The sequence below is a fragment of the Canis lupus genome, chromosome 3 (assembly GCF_048164855.1).
Source record: "Canis lupus baileyi chromosome 3, mCanLup2.hap1, whole genome shotgun sequence".
In the NCBI taxonomy this organism is placed as follows: Eukaryota; Metazoa; Chordata; class Mammalia; order Carnivora; family Canidae; genus Canis; species Canis lupus.
In genome coordinates, this window is record NC_132840.1 from 81,599,455 (window position 1) to 81,619,063 (window position 19,609).

Below are 19,609 nucleotides of genomic sequence, written 5' to 3' on the forward strand. Positions count from 1 at the left end.
AAGAGCATCTTGTCTACAGAGAGAGAGACGGAGGCACAGATTTCTCTTCTAGAGACACAGGATAAGAATGGCTACAACTGTCCTGAAAGGAAGGGGCCACTCAGCTCCACTGAGTTGCTGGTTCCTTCCTGTGATGGACAGAATAATGAGCCCAGCAAGATGTCCATGTCCTAATCCGTGAAGATGTGACCTTACAAGGCAAAATAGACTGCCTCTGTGGTCAAGTTAAAGGATCCCGAGATGGGGAGATTATCCGGGATTATACAGGTGGGCCAGTGTAATCACAAATCCATGGAAAAGAGAGGCAGGAGGGCCAGCTCCAGTAGGAGATGTGGCATAAACCAGAGGTCGCAGTGATGCAGGGAGGGAGTCACAAACCAAGGAATGCAGGTGGCCTCTGGAAGCCAGAGGAAGCAAGGACATCAATTTTCCCCTGGAGCCGCCAGAAAGAACCAATTTAGGCTTCCGCCCAGTGAGACCCATTGGAGACTTCTGACACCCGGATGACACAAATGTCATCATAGGCCACTGCAGGTTTTCTTGTGGCCACAGCAGAGAAACTCAACTGGAGTTTCTCTTCTGAACCACAGAACCCAGAAAATAATACAAATAACTGTATTTTTTTTCCTTCTCTCAAGGAGAGCACATAACTGGCACCAATTTAGATGCATAACCAACAGTTTATTTCATTAAAACGATGCCTGCCTTGAGGGCATTAGAGCTTCATCCTTTGAACCGTGCTGAGAAAGGCTGCCTGGCCTCACCTGCTCCCCTGGAAAGCCACACAGTCTCTCACCTTGAAAAGACACTCTAGACGATGAATGGTTCTCTTCTGTCCTTGGGCACCAGCTCGCCACATCTGGAAGCACCTCACACCACAGAGTGTTTTGTAATGTTTCCTCCATGATGTTTCCAAGCACCTCTCAGTAAGTTAACTCCTTTGTGAGGCAGGTAGTGGACAAAGCCCGAGTCCCTTCAGCCCCTGGAGACCATGCCCAGGGCCATGCCACAGGTATGTGACAGGCCATGGCCTCCTGGCCTCCGGTGCACGGCCTGTGTCATGGGCTTGGGATGAGGGGCTGTGGAGGGTGACTCAGCAGAGCTGACAGGCTGATACTTCATGACAGGTGCACTTCGTGGCAGGAGGGTCAGGGCCAAAGTGCCCAATGAAAGGTGACCCTGGAAGAGGCTTCCAGGCTACTACCGGGCACTGGTAGAGCCCTTACTCTAGTGGAGCTACTGTTCTTTCTATTATTCCTCATTTACAAGAGAGAACCTCAATCAAGGTCAGTTGGTTTTGCTAGACTCTGCATAGAGACCTTTGTCCCTTAGGTGCCACTAGCCCTCACTACTTCACCAGCATCCCTGCCTGAGCTTCTCATAAATTGCTATCCTGCCTCTCAATAGAGTCACTCACCCCATCCCGCTCCATGGGGTGATGCAGGAAACACCCCTGGGAGCCCACTCCATGCCCTCTAGGCATGTGCTCTTCAGAGGCAAGAACCCAGGGGGAGGAGGCATGGGGGAAAGGGCTAGGACAACCATCCAGGGCCTGGATTGTGAAATCCTGGGTTTTTGTCTAAACTTTCACACTTACCACCTCTGTGACCTAAGAGAAGCCACTTAACATCACTTGGTCTCATTTTTCTTATTTTTCAAAATCGGGATGAGAGTCGCCCATAATAAATGTGAAAGGGCTTGGGAAGGGATAAAGTGCTATATAAATGCAAGGAGGGATTAAATTATTATCACCTTTTCCCCAAGGATTACTTTGTGCTCATAGGTACTCTAGTTGCAGAAGGCAATATTAATGATAAGTAGGATGTATTCTCTGATAAAGCACTTTCACAGCTTGGCAAGTGAAATACCAGGCACAGAAGGTAGAAGCCACCAAGGATCACTGGTCACGTGCTGGCTGGGCACCCACGTCACACAGGTCCTGCACACACTGAGCTCGACAGGACCCAGCCCTTGCCTCCCAGAAGCTCACAGTCTAGAAGGGAAGGGAGATAGGAAAAAGCCACTTTAATTTATTGTTACAGGCTCTACAAGGGGGTTTCTGGAGGGCTGTGGAAGGAAGGAAGCCTCTTAAGTTGGCTTCTGAGGAGAGACATGAGGAGTCTTCTCCAGGAGGCAAAGTGAGCTGATCCCCAGGGTAGAAGTCAGCCAGACCGACATGGCGGAGAGTGGAGATCCTTCCAGAGGGAAGAAGGACGGGTGAGAAAGCCAGGAGGCGTGGGGGAGCAGATCACACTCAAAGATGCCAGCAGCTCGGCTTGGCTGGAGCGAAGGGTATGTGAGAAAGGAGGAGAAGAGAGAGCTTTCTCCTGAAGGTGCTGGGACGCTGTCAAAGGAACAGGCAACCATCCAAAGACAGAGCCCTCTGTGTCCCTGAAATCTGGCATGCTGGCTATCTTCATGGTTAAGCGGATGAATGGAAACTTCAAAACCTTCTTGTGTACAAGAGTGTGCCTTCATGGTCCCCATCTGGATGGGGGGGAGTCGGAGTTCTGACCAAGACAGCCTTACAGTCTCCAGGAGACAAAAATGTCTGTCCTCTACACACATCTCAGCTCGCTCAATCTGTCTGTCTGTCCATCTGTCTCTCCTTGCTAGCCTGACAGCCACAGGCACCTCTGCTCCTCCTCTTCTCTTCCTTCACTACATCATCCATCCGGGAATATGCACAATGTGTACACAGCAGCCAGGATGGGGGTCAAGGGCGGCTTCAAATCTGGTGCTGGCTCTGCCTCCCCCCTCTCCCTCGCTGGATTCGTCAGTTCCTGCATTTGGTTTCCCACCGGTGATCTGGGCTGAATAAAGAGGCCCAGAGGCCTAGTGATGAGAACATCTCTTTTTTTTTTTTTTTTTATGAATTGAAAAATAAAATGACAGTATGCAGCTAGTAGATCCCAGCTCACAACGAAGTGAACATCAATGTCTGTGGTTGTATTGACCTTGAAGATTTAAAAAAAAAAAAAACAGAACAAGAATTCTCGGAGTGCATTATTATATACATTCTGAATCTCTTCACCGTGCAAAGCAGAAAATCCATCCTTTATGGACATGAGCATCTCTGGGGTGCAGCGTTGACTGTAAAATAAACCTTCTGAAGTACAGATGCAAGAAAATCTATGGCCACTCTTAGCCACATTCTCCTGTCAGCACAGATGGTCACACTGCTTTCCCGGGCCGGCCTAAGGTGGGACAAGCTGCTAGTCACACGGAGAGGAGTGACTCGCACTCTTGTCGGTCGTGAGTGAGGAAAGCAGTGACGTCAGTGAGAGACTGGCAAAGCCATCACGTTCCAAACGGTATGCTCCTGGCCTTATCATTTGTTTGGTTTCCTATGCTCAGGACCCACGGTGATTCCTGAGTCATCCTAAGGTAATGTGACATGAAAACTCTTCAAGGCACCTCCCATGAGCCACCTAACCTCCTCTGGTTAAAACTGCTTTCAAAAAAATAAAAAATAAAAAATAAAAATAAAAAAATTAAAATAAAATAAAATAAAATAAAATAAAATAAAATAAAATAAAATAAATAAAATAAAATAAAATAAAATAAAATAAAATAAAATAAAATAAAATAAAATAAAATAAAACTGCTCTCAGGCGTGCTTGTGCAGCCAAGTTAAATTAAGCAGTATGCACTGGCAGGGTAGGCCGGGCGGGACGGGGCGGGGGGTAGTGGGGTGTAGAGGGGCTGCCAGTGATTCCTATGTCAGAAATGCACCCACCAGATACTCTTCCAGATACTCTTTCTTCCTTTCGATGGACAAGTCTCTCCTAAGCAGTTGTTTTAAAGCATCTCAACATTTACTGCGAAGGAAGTCGCGACCTCCAAGCCCCACGCATCCATGCCAGGTGAGCATTCAAATACTCCGAACACTATTCCGTAAAAAGGGGCAAACTGGCCTGTTGCAAAGGGTATTCCTATTTTGACTAAGAAAGATTTCTTTCGGTTCATATGGCTGCAACAGCCCTTAGGAATAATCTAAGCATCCCTGCCCTGACTGCGCAAATACTTAAGGCAGACCATGCACCACAAGAAGTATTTAACTGAAAAAATACAGCGGTGCATATAGCTTCATGTTCCTTGGCAAGAATTCGGTGGTATGGATCTTTGTTAATAAATATCTGCGGATAATGAGAGGTAAATGCAGATTTCCTATTATTATTAGCAGGAGCCCAGGGGAGGGGAGGAAGAAGGTTTTCTGGATGGCATTTCTCTGAGTCTGATCAGCTCAGCGTTCAGTTGTTTTCACTTATAAAAATATGGATTTCTATCTGTGAATCCCCCTGCCCTGGTTTGATGAAGAGAAAACCCAAAGCAAAGTTCATGCCCAGAGCAAGGGGCATCCACGCGGATTCGGAGCCCTGGCAACAGCGGACAATGCACCTGCTGACATGATCCGTGTGTTCTGCTGAAAGGCTCAGACTGTGGCATAAAAAGAAGGAATTTTATGTCTTCCATGCAGAGATCTATCTGTCTTGCATTCTTGCTCCGTGTTCCTCCGACTCAAACTAAAGGACCTTTGAAAACGTCAAGGAACTTTTCTGTTTTGCTGGTTTATCTTGTCTATCTTAAACTAATACTCTGATCCTGAGCATGGTCTAGGGAGATACATGCCATCTTCAGAAATGATTCCTGTCGCCAGGTAAGATGTACCTGCTGGAGCGTAAGTGAGGAGAATCGAGCCTGAGCGGCACTCAGACTCTCCTACATTCCGAGAGTCCTTCCTACCTCTCCCTAAGGACCGTTGTTAATCACTTCAGAACCCTGTGGTCGCCTGACATTTTGACGATTCTAGATGTGACAAAAAGGAGGGTATTGATGTCCTGCAATGCCTTTTCATGTAGAGTAGCTCCATTCTTACACGGCAGAGCTAACACCAGGCTAACCTCTCCCTGGGCAGGATGGGGTTTCTTCTTCTTCCTTCTTCCTTCTTTCTCCTCCTCCTCCTTCTCCTCCTCCTCCTCCTCCTCCTCCTCCTCCTCCTCCTCCTCCTCCTCCTTCTCCTTCTCTTTCTCCTTCTTTTTCTTCTTTAAATCCCCCGCCGGAAAGTTAGGTGGCGATGGGTTCCTGTTAAGAAATCAGCCTTTGCCTTTCAAAACATTCAGCTAAACTGAGCTGGGTTAGGAAAGTAATGAGCACCCGCCGGCCACAGAGCAGGGCTTCATGAATCCCTACTCAGCTTCTGTCTTTGGGGAGACTGTTTCCCCCATTTTGCTCAGCTCTTCTTCCCAAGTCCTACAAGTCATGACAGAGGAGGATCATAGGCCAGGCCAAGGGGTCTGCGGCCCACTGCCTGTTACAGAGCTGTGGAGCCACCAGGGTGAGGGGAACTCCTCCCCAAGAGGGAAGCAGCAAGGGAGGAGGGATGTACATACAGGTGTCCAAACGGCGGTCCCATCACTCCCCATGGGAGAGGCAACGTTAGGAATCTGTGGGCAAATTATGGAATCTCGGCCTCAGTAGTTTTCACTGGCAGGTGGGTTGACAATCCTGCTCTATTGGGTTGCTTGGAAGACGACCTAGGGAATGCACTTGAAGCTCTAAGTCTCAATGACACCTCCCCGTGGCTGGCTTGACGTCAGCGACTGTGAGGCTTCAGTAGTGGTGAGAGACCCACTGGGAAGTGGGCACCTGGAGACCAACACAGGGGTCCATTCTCTTCTAGTCTCACCATTTCCCCTCCTCCCCTGTTCAGCTGTCCATCCGGGGACTCCCAAAGCCCTAACGCAGGTCACGCTTGTGAAGGAGGAATGGGGCGCAGGTGGCCAAGCCAAGGGGCCAGGAAAGCAGCCGAAATGACAGCACGTACCTCGCTGGCATCACATCCTTTTCTACGGGGAGGAGATTAATCTCCATTACTTTTAGCAACTTCTCAAATCCTGTGGTTCTATTCTGCCTGGCTGACCTGTGCAGCATCAAATCTACAGTCTGAAATAAGGTTTTGCACAGTTGAGGCAAAAGAGTTTTCTTCTCTGACGTGAGATGCTCAAGAAGTCACCTGCCGCGTGCCAGTGGCGCTCCATTAATAAAAGGGACAGAGCAGTCCTACTTGCTCTCCAACCCCACTGCGCACCCCTCCTCCACTCCCCCATCCCCCGGGGAAGACAGACAGGGTGAGGATGGACAGACAGGCCAGTGGCAACTCACCTTGCTAGCGACACAGCAGCAAAGGGCTCTGGTGGGGAGTCAGGTGTGGGAGGCCGCTTGGGTTTAAGCAAGCCTTATCCAAAGTCCTACAGTCCACCTAGACCCAAAGGATATCAAGCAGCATCTGGTGATGTCGGGCAATATAAACGGCCAGTCTACCGGCCACTTGAGCCACACAGAGAAGACAAAGAAAGGGGCAGCTTTGGTGATGGCCTCACCCTTCCCTTACCCCCTGACCCACTATCTTGGTCCATGCTGCACACAGATGGACGCCAGGGCCTAAGCCACATCTCACTTGCAACCTTCAAAAGGTGAAGAAGGCATGCTGCCACCCCAGTGGGGCAGGCATGGGCTTCCAGGGCCTGCCATTAGGATCTGGTTACCTTGCCTGGTGTTGCACTCTGCAACAAACCACCACAGCTGACGGTGATTTGTTGTAATGGTGTCTGTTTCTGTCCAGAGATGAAAACAGAGTAGCACCTCTTCAGCCTGCCCGGGAGACCAGGAATAATGAGGACTAATTTTAGTATCTGTTTGTTTTGCTCTTGCAGCATGAGAGGGGTACAGGCTGAAATATTGGCTCCCGGATCATGAAAGAGGCGACTCCGGGGGAGAGGGGGTAGTGGGCCCAGGTTGGAGGCTGGGGAGAGGGAGCAGGGTCCTGGCTGCCCGCCGTCCCTGGGGGATGAACGCGTTCATCACCCATGGGAGAGAGGCCAGCGTGGGAAAGCACCTGCCACACGGTAATGGACGGCTGGCTGGGGTCTCCCCTGCTCCCTCTCTTTGCAGCTCTTCACACCCCTGGGCATTTTAAATTGTACCCACCTACCTCTTCTGGGACATGCCCCCTAGCATTCTGCCCTCACGTCCATCAGAAAGAAGCAGAAAGCACCTGAGCCTCCTGGGGGGAGGTTGGGGGGGGGGGTGGCTGCTGCCATCCGAAGGCTTGCTCTTTCCCTCCATGCCCTTTCCCTGCTCCAGGCTCAGCTACCCCAGGCCCACCAGCCTCCGAGGAGGAGGAGGAGGAGGAGGAGGAGGAGGAGGAGGCTGCCTAGCTCAGCTCACGCTCAGGCTTTGCAAGCGCTGCTGCTGCCACCATCAGGCTGCTGCGGGAACTGCAGCGCTCGCAGGGTCTCGCTTCCCCAAACACTGCACCTGCTCCTGCCTTACGGGGACCCAAGGGAAGAGCAGACCCTCTGGCTCCCGCGGCCCCTCACACAGGTGTAGCGTCCTCTGTAAGAAACAGGCTTCCAAGGCCCAGCTCTCTGATGAAATGGGAGTCCCTATGAACGTGGGGGTAGACCTCGCACCCCTCAGGGAGGCGCAGAAAAGTGCCAGTCCTACAATATAGGGGGTAAAGCCACTGGGAGGTTAATTGGCAATTTCCCCTCTCTTTGTCATGAGGTCAGGAAGGCAGGGAGGGTGGCGCTCCCTTCTCCCATGGTACCCTGGAAGGGAGTCCAGGAGAAAGCTCTAAGTTTCTGTCCTCTGGTTGCCTGCATGATGAGCCAGCCGGGTCCCAGCATTACTCTGAAGCTGTCATAGCTCCCAGCATCGCCAAGGGTGACAGGTGGACTGTCACACTGCATCAGAACCGAGTCACCTGTGACACCTGCAGATGATTGACAGAGATGGGCACCGACATGCATTAAAGAACAGAAGGGCAGGGCTGCCTTTTTGCTGAAACTGAGGAGTGGGTGGCTCACCAGAGGACGTTTCTCTTGGCAGAGTCCCTGGTGACCCACTGGTCATTCAAGGCCTCCCTCAGACAAGAACGACTTCCCACTCCGAATAGTTGGGATCTTTCCTCTGCCCTCCTGTGGGAGCCTGTCAGCCCCCGCACGTGTGATGTCAGAAACACTGCTTTCTCTTCCTTTCATTGTTTCTCACCATTCATTTCAATATTTCAACATTTACTCAGAGTCTTCTATGTGCGGAGTAGCATGCCTGGCACCAGGGTGGTGGATAAAAGAAATGGATAGTTTAATCAACTAATTAAGAGAATAAAAGTTCCTGCCCTTGCCTTTCTTTTCTTTTCTTTCTTTTTTTTTCTTTCTTTCTCTTTCTTTCTTTCTTTCTTTCTTTCTTTCTTTCTTTCTTTCTTTCTTTCTTTCTTTCTTTCTTTCTTTCTTTCTTTCTTTCTTTCTTTCTTTCTTTCTTTCTTTCTTTCTTTCTTTCTTTCTTTCTTTTTTGTCAACACAGCCACAAAAATAACTACCCAAGCAACATCCTCTTGATTGCTATTCAGCCCAAGAGGCTGGCCTGTCATTCCCCCTGGAAACCTTGTGCCCTCAAGGTAGAGCTGAATGCCAAAAGATGAAGGAACCAACTCAGAAAGAGTCTGGAATCAAAAGATAGAGCTGCAAGGCTAGGTCGTGGTTTGAAGGTCAGCTCCCTGGTTTTCATGGGAAATCCTTAAAATCCCTTGTTATGCCTAGACATCGAGGATCCCCACAAGCTATCAGAACACGTTCCATCTTATGCCACAGCTTAGGATCCCTCTCATGTATTTTTCAGTGCGGATGATTTGGAGCAGCTGCATCTACCAGCATCTTGAGAAGCATCGAGGCACACGAAAAAGTGAACCAGATGAGAGTGACTTTGGTTGAGTGACGTGACCTTCTGGAGGGCATGACAGTGATGATATTGCTATCAGAGTGATGAAATGAAGTAGTGCTTGTGCAGGGCATTCTACAGCTTGTGAAACTTTACCCCAGTGCTCATCATCATCATCATCATCATCATCATCATGATAAAAACATTACTATTGCCACCACTACCATAATCAACCACCGAAAGGATTTGCCCAGCACTTACAAGAGTATGTGCCGGACAAAGACATCTGTTTCACATCATCTGTGAATCTCCTAGGGATTTATTATCTAAAATCAATAGGTTGTTGCTAATAGATAATATTCAGCAAATTGTAGGCATGGTGAGGATTTGGATCAAAGAGTAGACATCTAGTCTACTGTCTACTCTTTGATCCACTGCTTGGGAATTGACTCTTCCAATCTTGGTGGCCCAAATTCTACTCTTAGAGCACTTTCAGCAATGGGAGACTGTTCAGTGGGCTAGCCTCAGATGCTGGAATTAAATATCGACGGTCTTAGACATGTCGCTGCCTATTTCTTGCAGAGCAGTGCAGGTTTTTGCTTCACTATTGAGCTTGTCCTGCCGGTCCTCACCAACTAACTCCTGGGGAGAACAGGCCCAAGCGTGGAACACATTAAGTAGATCAGATGACTTTCTTTACCCTTGATGCTAGAGACTCATAAACATGTCTAACGTCCTCTGAGTAGAGTCACGTAGCTGTAACCTTGTTGTTTTCCCCAAAGCCAGCATACCTTAGCTTCCTCTTCAGAACAACAAAGAATCATCAGCGAAATGTCTCTAGGCATTTCTTACATATCTCATCCTTGCTCTTGTCTCCCTTCCAGGTTTACCATTCGTCCTCAATGTCAGGCCAGCCTCCCTGCACCCCTGAAATGGGTAAATCCCATTCCTCAGCACACACCATCCAACTAACAACCCAGTGTGGCCTCAGCCATCCTTGTTCCTGTGTGTTGGGTTCCTCTCCACATTCTTTATCCGGCGGATCGTCCTTAAGGATACGTCTAATCGCTGTCCTCGTCTGCCTCCCTCTGGAGTGCAGACCAACAGTGAAGGTCAGTTTTTGCACACTTACTCTCTTGCTCACCTTCCTACCCCTTTACATACCAACTGTGAAGGCAGATGGGCTGGAAGGAGGGGCATAGTTCCATCCATTTCCACACTTTTAAAGCCCCATATAAAAAACAAGGCAAACTAAAAAAAATGAGTAACATATGGATTCTTCCCTCTTTTAATCCAGAAGACCCAGGGCGGAGAGAGGAGTACAGGCCCATAAGCCACTAGCAATGTTTCTGAAGAACAGACTTAACTCTGATAGTCCATCATCAAAACATTTGGCATGGTATTTATGACAAGCTGACCATCCCCTTCCCAAGCTTCTCACTATCCTCAACGCACTCATATTCCAGCCACCCACACCACCCATTGCTTCTGAACATATGGCTTTCTGTCCTGCCTTCTTTCCTTTGCATACACTCCAAGGCAAGCTGGGAACACTGCTCTTGTGCTTCCCCAGGAGGGCTCCCAGACATCCTGTGACATCAAATCACTGTCTCTATGCAGCGTGTCCTGACGCCCTCGGTCATTTCAGCTGCTCTCAGAATACTCTTGACAACTCTGAGCGCATCACGTTGGAACCATGAGTCAATGTGTCTGCTCTCTAACCAGATGGAGAGCCCCCCACCCAGGGGCAGAAATACGGTCTTAGGGGTCTTTGCATCAGAAGCCCCTGGTGTGGTGCCCACCACACAGTAGGCCTATAGTGAGCACAGGCCGACAGGCCAAGGGCTGAGCTTTGGTGTCCTCAAGTGCTATTTGATGACAAAGGATGGACAAGAGAATGTGGCCCTCTGATGGAGCCCCTGAGGAGGACGTGTGGAATGATGAATGCCAGCCTTGGTTGTCACTGCCACAAGTCAGGGTCAGATTTCAAATTCCCATCTTCTAGGCATACATTAGAAAGAAACTGAACTTACAACAACCGTCCAGGTAACACAAGGCCAAGTAAGTAGGCCGTCTTGATCATTCAGCCTGATAGTCATGCATCTTTTTAATACTGACCACCTGTGCCATTGCAGTTTTGGTTTCAACGTTCAAAAAAAAAAAAAAAAGAAAAGAAAAAAAGAAAAAACAAACAAACAAAAAACGGCCTCAGGTAAATCTACCTCCTTCTGCCTAGGAGGATACCCACACCAGGTGAGCTCTCACCTGCTGTTTGAGGAAGATGGTGGATTTGTTCTAAGTTCTGGACAGGACTGCGCTTCAGCAGTAAGGGGGGTCACAGACGGGAAAGATTTGGAGAGGGCATGATAACGTGGGGGCGGGCAGGGAACCTTCCCATGGCCTGTGGCAGGCATCTATGTCTGGCCACTTCCTTGCCTCCTTGTCAAGGAATGGGATGGGATGGAGGAGCGTGCACCTCTCACCCTCCAAGCCCCAGCCAGGGCTGCAACAGAATAATTCTGCAGGGAGCAGGATTCACCCAGGCTGGCCACTACTTCCAGGGCTTTGACTTGTTACCAGTGTACCCGAGGAAAGCTGACATTTATTTAATCCTTGCAGTGGTGTTGACTGTGTACTCACGGAAACATTGTATGCTTACGGAAGACATTTGTTTCCAAGCAGCTTATGCTAAATTGCAGTGATATAAAGGAAACACTTATCCAATATTGACATTTACTGACTTCTAGAAATATACAGCCAGAGTACTCATTTTCACAATCAGAAGAGGAAGGGCGGGGGGGCGGGAAAAGCACAATGTTTGATCCCTAGCTCCTTCAGCAGCTCAGAAGCAGAAAGTTAATGAAAGTTCACGTTAAGTATGGTGGTGGAGATCCTCCCTCTATGGCAACAGTGTGGATGCGGAGAGAGCATCCTCAAACCCTGGCACCCTCAAGCCCGGGCGGAAAGCGGGACGCGGCATTCTTTGCAGTGAAGGTGAGAGAAGGATCACAATCATCCGCGGTAGCTACATTCATATTAGACGTGCACACCGAACTGTCCATTCTGGGTGTCCCCCTGGGAAAAGGAAACATGACGCAATGGCATCTGTGCCTCCACAGATGGAGGGGGTCCCCGTAACAGTCCCCTCGCTGGAAATAAAACCCCCTCGATTTGGAATGCAGGACGAAGCTAGTGTGGCCTGACACTAGGGGTGCCAGGGGATTCCCACCTGGTTTTGCTCCTCAGTCCCTGCGGACAGCAGTGATGCGACGCGCAAGGGAACAGACGTCCCCCAGGGCAGCAGCCCCCACCAGACTCTGCTCCGTGAGCACCGGGGTGTCCACTGACCTTGCGGGAAGATGGGGGCCCCAATCGCTGTGCTGCAAGCACCACCATTAAAATCAGGATTGCTGCCCTCGTGAGAGTCCAGGTGCAAGTGCAGGTTCGGGCCTGCTGTGATCTTCCTGCCCAACCAGAGGGCGCATCAGAGGGTAGCGGTTCCCAGTCCGGAGAGGGGGCGGGTACTGGGCCTGGCTCCTTCTGGTGGGCCCCTATTAAAAATGCCTGCGCTGGTTTCTCACCTAAAAGTTATTTCACCATTTTAGAAGGATAAGGACTGTAGCTGAAAAAACGATGCCTATGCCCCTATAACATCCCCCCTCCCCGCCCATCCCGGCCACCCCCGATTTACATGAGACCCTAAAATGAATGCTGTTGGCCCTCCTTCCCACTCCTCCATCACAAGCAATTTTCTTTTCCTTGTTCATGTTTCCAAAACAGTTTATCTTTTTATCTCCTTGGAAGAAAAGTACTCTGCAAATCAAAGGTATCATTAGTATTGTTATTATTTTGCTATTGAAATCTCTTGAATTCACTCTGGATTATTCATGTGCTTTTTTGGGTCTGCAATATAATGCCGCCTAAGTCACCCCCACTGGGCTGAACAAAAAAAGAAAAATTGCATCTTCAGGCCTAATCCCCTGCTCCACCCCGTCTCCTGCTGGCCCTGGCTCCTACCAACACAGGCACACCAGGGAGAGCTGCTCCTTGGTACCATGCCTAGCTCACTGCTGCCATGTTCCAAGTGAGATCCTCCTTTGTAACCCAAGAGGGAGGCCCCCACTGCATCCTCTAAGTGTAGGGTGTGGGCTTTGACCTCACCCCGCACCCTTTTCCCCCTGGGGAGTTTCTTTTCCCTCCTCAATAGGTCTGGCTGGCAAACAGAGAGCTCCCCGCTGGGCAGCAGACACAGAGACCACCCCCATGCCCAACAGACACATCCCAGTTCCCCTCACCCGGAGGATGTTGCTAAAGAAGTGGTCCCACACCCTTGGCAGTTGTGCACTGACCTTCCAGGACAAAAGAAACCATTCTTCCTCTCCTCCACAAGCTGTCATACCACTTGGGGTGCCAGTGGGGGGAGCAACACCCTTATTACTTGCCTCATCTTTTGTTATAGGACAGTTCTGGGCAAGGTTAACTGTTTGCTAAGTTGCTGTTCACACCCAATTCCTTGTTCTCATGCCTTCCCAGCCTATACCCCCTATGATCCCTCCATTCTTTTAGCTGTCTCTTATGTGTTCATGTATCTTCTGGTGCCCCGCTTCCTCTCCCTCTCCCTCCTTTCCCTCTCCAAAGGAGCTTCTTGCAAGTTCAGGCGTTCTTGCAGTTGATCCTTCCTTTCCAAGCTTCCTGCCATCCCTGTGGCTTCTCTCATCCTAGCTGGGTCTCTCCACTCACAAGTTATTTGCCCTGTGTCTGCCTCAGGTTCTTCTATTCCCTTGGAGAGTCATGTCAGCACGAACCTCTGCCCCTCTGGGAGCCATCTGACAGCCCTTTCGGTGATTCCTGCCAGCAGGTCAGGAGAGCAAGTCACTCAGATTCTTCCCAATGGGGAGGTGACACCCCAGATTAATCCTCAACTCAGAGATGTCATTGACAGGTAAGTGTAAGTTTTTGTTTATCACCCCAACATGTTCGAGAGCAGCCTGGAGTACGTGTAAATCCCACAAGAGATCTGGGCTCACCGGAATTAGAGCTTTCAGACCCCACAAGGTTATGAGGCCAGACAGGCCAGGTCTGGGAGTGCTAGAGGAAAATGTTAGTGAGCCAGGAGGGGAACACCCTTCTGAGGAGTGTCTGAGCTCAAGGCACCAACTCCGTTATCACCGCACACCCTCCAGACTGTCTCAACACTGAGATCTGCCGGGAAGCAGGGAACACTAGTCCTTCATAGCTACTTAAGATGTGGATGTGCAGGCTGGCTGGCATGGCTCTTGAAGATGAAGGAGGGCACAGAGGGAAATAGTTGTGGGCAAATGGAAATGATAAAGGGAAAAAAATATAGCAAGTTCTAAGTTTATGGATGACAAGAGAATCGATTCCTTTTCACCCAGGGGCAGAGAACATGCCTCTTCTCTGCAGGAGGCAAATTGTGCTGTGACATTATCCCTCTCTGTACAAAGCACGCGGTCCTGCCAGCTGATGGAAGAGGCATCCCCAGCAAGAGAGAAACCCACGAGCAGCACACACTGGCAGCTCTCCATTTCTTTGTGGCCCAGGGACGCTGGCAGGGGCGGAAATGGAGGGATGCCATTTGGCCTTTCTACTGCCACCTTAGGAAAGATAAATAAATATTTCATCTCAGTCTACACGCAAAGCCCAAACTTGAAAGGGAGAGGGGACACAGCATAGCACTGACAGTACTTATACGTGCATTTCACTCTCTAAAGGGTTACAAGGAAATGGGAATGTAAATAAACATTGGACACGTCAGGAGAGAAAGGACAACTGAAAGGGACTTTAACAGTTCTTCCTTAAAGGTTTTGCCACGCAAGTCTTCAGAGCACTGTTTGGAGCTCACTCTCTGGAAGGCAACGAAGACAACGGGAGCAGGAAGCATGAGAATTGTGTTTCCAGAAACTCTAAAATGACACATAGGCTCCCACTGGGAGAGGTGCTGGGCAGCAGATGGATGTGTCACCGGAGTGCCAGATAAAGGCTTAAAAAGAACCCTGGACATTTGTTTTCTCTGAGAGGAGGGGCATCCCTGAGTCTCTGCACATTTCCTTGGAAAGTATCCCAGGAGGAAGCATTGTGGGACATGAGGGTCAAACGGGTGGCTCAACGGGGCATCCCAGGCAGGGTGCCACTTCGGTGAGGGGGACGTGTGTGGGTGTCACCTAGAGCCTGCGGGCTGGTCCTCTCACGACCTCTCGGAAGTGGATGCGCCCTAACTGATGACTTGAGAAATGCATGGCGCTAGGCAGGGGTGGGCACAGCACGCGAACTGATCACATACGTGTAGCATCAAATGGAATCATCCGGGGAATTCACGATACTCAAAACAACACCCACAGTAAAACACGGGTCTATGGATCAAGTCAAAAGATAGCATATCACAAAAGTCCAGAAACATCATCCCACTTGGCCCTTAATTCCGGTCATCGGGGGCTGTCTATGCACGAAACCCGCAGCGTCCGGTGTTGTAGGGCATTTGGACCGGCTGCCTCCGCTTTGTCCCATCATCTTTCTTTAGACCCTTTCTGGAGCCCCGTGGGCCATGACATCTGCCATTTGGTAGGGTGGGCAGTGCTGCCCAAGCTCAGAACACTCAGGAGTAACAGGCAAGTAGGCACTGCAGGACGCGGTGGTTTCTTCCTAGGGCTCTCAGGGCTAAGGGCAGATGAAACGGAGCGTTTAACCTCCATAGGTAAATATTTAAAGACTCCTATGAGACAGTGAAGAAACAGCTCGGTACTGAGAAAGGGATAAGAAAAGCAGAAGATGCACACTGTGATGATTCAGACAGCCAGAGAGGCACTTAAGACACCAAAGGCTTCTTATGCCAATCTAGAGGAGAATCACAGCTCAAGCTTTCCAACCACACATGGGCTGATTAAAATGTGCATGGGTCCCATGAACATTTGTGGAGTGGGGCGGCGGCTGGTGGAGGGGGGATGGCGGGCTCCTCCTTTTAGGGATTCTGCAGGCAACTTCCCGAATAAATTGGAAAGAGGGAAAGGAGATCATGTGTGTGTGTGTGTGTGTGTGTGTGCGCGCGCGCGCGTGCGAGTGCGCGCCCATAAGCAAGCATACAGGCATCCAAGGAGAGTGATCTCACAAAAATGGTAATATAACCCAAACTGTTTCTGTACCAGTGTTCTCAGATAGTTCTTATTCATTCAGCCTGAAAACTCTAGGGAAGGCAATTTATCTTCCTGCTGTTGTAGGGAGCCCTGGTGAGATGCACACTACCCTATGAATACATGAGTGTGTGTGTGTGTGTGTGTGTGCACATTATAATTACATACCGACGTGGGTGTACACACACTGCTATGGGGGAAAGGCCCCTCCGGTTTCGTCAGGGTGGCCCTGAGCAAAGTTTGACAAGGGGAAAATCTGCAGTGACCACAAGTACCAATGGCAGAGCAGAGGAAGGAGGCGTGGGTTTCTGCTTACATTTGGCTTCTCCCTGACAGGGAAAGAAAAGGAGACGTGCTGTTTGCTTGCAGAGCCAGCCACCCATGGCGGTGCTCTGCTTCCTTGAAAACTTTTACCCTTCATTTAATCAACAGATGGACATGCTCTGTTGTGGATTTTTCTGAGAGTCCTGTCCCTCTCAGAGCTGTGCTGGCTGGCACAAGTGCTGTCTCAGATGGCAGAGGCAGCTCGGGCATTCCAAAGGAGTGGGAAGGAGCCGATTTACTCATCCCCTTTCGAACTCAATTCCACAGGTGACTTTCGATGCCTTTGGCTAAGGAGGCACTCACGGTGCCTCCCCAGATTTCCCTCCCCATCCCTCCAGCACTGCCAGCGCCAGGGCTCCCGGGAGGGGGGCAGGGAGCCAGCCCAGAGGTAGCGAAGTTCTTTAGGGCAAGTCCCCCCAGCAGCTCTGCTCCCCTGCCAGGCTGCACAAAGTCAACAATTAGCACCAGCGGCCAAATGCTCACTTTAGGCTCTCAATCCAGGGCTGTGTAGGATTCAGAATGCAGCCTTATTCAGACAACCCCGGTTCAATTCAATGAAACTCTTTACACGCTTTTCCCAACCGCTGCAAACGACCCCCACGGTGCATCCGCGAGTCGCGGCCCCTTCTGCAGCCGTGCAGCCGCACACGCCGGCTCTCCGACTACACCCGTGCGTGCGAGGCGGACCTCGGTGGAGCTGGAGCAGCCGCCTAGACCCAGCTGTCTGTCCTCCTGCCACCCGAGTCCGGAGGCGAGGAGGCGCCCAGAAGTTGAGAGCGGCGTCCCCGCCGGGAGGCTTGCCTCCCGCACGCACCGGGAGCATCCGCACGCTCCGGGAGCATAAAGAACTCATTTGCATCGGAGAGTTTGAGCTGGATGTTGACAAGTGAGAGGAGCAAGCCACCCCTCCCGCACCCCAAGCTCCCGGAGGAGAAGACACGGGACCATTTTGTTGCATTCGCGAAGGCGCGCGGCCGGCGCATCCCGGGCGCAAAGGACGGGTCGCGGTTCCCCCAGCCTGCCCGCCCCCGGCTGCGCTCCCCGCCCGCGCCCGCCGCCCCGCCGCCCCGCGGACCGGTCCCGGCCACTCCGGCCCGCGCGGTGGGGGTGATGGAGGGGGTCCTACCTTGACTGAAAAGGAAGAAGCACACGAAGAGCAGATCGAGCTGGAGAGGTCTCATTCCTCAGCGCAGCGAGGGGGGGCCGGCGGCGCAACTTGGGGTGGCCGTGAGTTTGTCCTCCCGGGGGCTGGCCGCGCTCAGCCTCGCCGCGATGCTCCCGGGGTCGCGCCTCGGTGCTCCCGGGGCCCGGTCCCCGCAGCCCGCCCAGGCCAGTGGCCGGCTCCTAGCCGCCGCGGGAAGCCGGGCTGCTCAGCGACGTCCCCGCTCCGAGCAGATCCATTCTGTGCAGCCCCGGCGCACGGCTTCCTCCGGCGGGCTCCTCCCACGGCGGGCGGGCGGGCGGGCGAGGGAGCCAGTGACGAGTGACAGAAGGGCTCCTTTCACTGACGCTGGGGTGGGGGGGGGAGGGGGGGGAACAGGTCATAATTAAAGAGGAAACACTTGGAGAAAAGGAGATCTATGCAGCGCGGAGGGCGGGGAGGGGAGGGGGGAGGCTGCGCGCTCCCTTCCCTGCTCCCTTTCCCCCCCAAAGAGGGGGAAATTCAGCTTTTGTCACCATGATGGACCCACAGGCATCTGGAACGGGGAGCCCACTGTGACTTTTTGTCCACAGCACACACTGTTGTGCAGCGGGAGTGAAGTTAAGGATGCATATTATAAATATGCACGCCCTGCCTTTGCACGGGGATGGGGGGGGGTGAGGGTGGTGGATTGGAAACCGGTTGAAAGGGAAAAGCAGAGCGGCGAGTGTGGGGTGTGTGTGTGTGTAGGGTGGGGTGGGGGGTGGGATGCATCCCTCTCAAGGAAGGACTTGGCCAATGTGTGCAGCGGGAGTCTCGGAGTTGGTGGAAGAGATAAGCACGTTTTTTTTTTTTTTTTTTTTACCTTTTTTGGAGACTTTCCTAGAAGGGGGAGAGGTAAGGGAATAAAGCCTGCACGTTTAGACCTTGGTTCGCCTTGCACCACTCCTCCCAAACAAAATGAAGGAACTAGGAGGGAAATCGAGCAGGTTTGTGACACATGCCCATTTATTATTATTACCATCCTGGGTTGTGCATTTCCTAACAAGGAGAGGGGAGCAGTCTGTCTTTGCGTTTGCAGCCTCTCCTCTAATAAGCCCTCCATCACTCTCAGAGTGTCTTTTCTCCAAGAGGTGCTGTGAATCCTGTTGCGAAGGAGAGGCCAAGGTCATAGGCAACTGCCTGGGAAGAAGCTTCAGGTCTGTCCCCTGTCATGAAGCCCACACTCAAATCCAACTCTTTTCCTAAAGGGTAACAAAGTGAATTTATCTACATCTATTTTCTTGATGGATGTTTAGGTAGAGATACTTGAGCTAAGCAGGCACTGGGGGTAATGAAAATCACAGGGAACAGACCATGTCTTCAGGGGCTCACAGTTTGGTGTGGAAGCAGAGAATACACCTAAGATACAAACTATAAGGATAGTTACAACTGCATATAATATGCAGCATTTTACAGAAGAAAGGGGTGGACTAAAGAGTAGGGGGGAAAAATGAAAGATGCCCTCTTGATGTGTGCCTTTCAACATAAAATCAGTCATTGCTTTCTTCACTCACTGGACCTTGGGGAGGTCTTTTGGGAAACTCTCAGCCTTCCTTCCATCCACTATTACATACTTTGGGGATTTTACTGACTTAGAGGCATATTCCAACTCCAAGTTTCCATGTGGATGTTAACTTTAAAAATGTATCCCTTGGTAGTGAGGAACAAGAAAAAGAGAAGTAGGGCCCCACGAGGAAAAGTGAGGAAAGCGGGCGCTGGTAGGAGCTTACATCTGGTAGTTGACATCAAAGATCTACAAATTAGTAGGTGTCTGCTTTGTTGACTTTTCTATTCTTAACTTAATAGTTTATTTAACTGCATCCCTTCGAGGCTGTTAAACATATCAAAGGGAAATGTGTACGCAAGCTTTGAGGGAGAAAAGAAATGCTGAGCAACAGAAACTAAAGAGGACCCCAAAGAGGCCCCCATCCGCTAAATGAGCAAACAAGGTACAGAAGCAAAGTGTCAGCACAGCCTCAGCCCCGCTGCTTCGATGACAGAGAATAGAGTGAAACAAAAGGGGCAGATCAGAAACACATGCACAAGACGGAGGATGATTCTTAACAACCTATGCCAGACAACATATTAAGAGTGAGAACATGGCATGTGGAGCGCTGTAACTTTAGTAGGAGCTCTCCATGAAGTCTCCCGGGTGGGGGTGGGGGTGGGGGTGGGGGTGGGGGGAAATGGAAGGTCTGGGCACCAGCCCTGAGGCAAGCCTTGCAGTGAGTGAGAC

The 19,609-nt window shown here is 50.8% G+C and overlaps 1 protein-coding gene across 1 annotated transcript in view; it reads right to left on the minus strand.

Moving 5' to 3' along the window:
* The window catches only part of KIRREL3 (kirre like nephrin family adhesion molecule 3), a 540,292-nt gene extending 522,638 nt beyond the window's left edge, over positions 1 to 17,654 (minus strand). Inside the window, exon 1 of the mRNA XM_072822662.1 lies at positions 17,317 to 17,654. Within this exon, the coding sequence (XP_072678763.1) occupies positions 17,317 to 17,371 (55 nt within the window). The 5' untranslated portion in view covers positions 17,372 to 17,654. The remainder of the gene's footprint in view (positions 1 to 17,316) is intronic.
* Between the last annotated feature and the right edge of the window lie 1,955 nt (positions 17,655 to 19,609).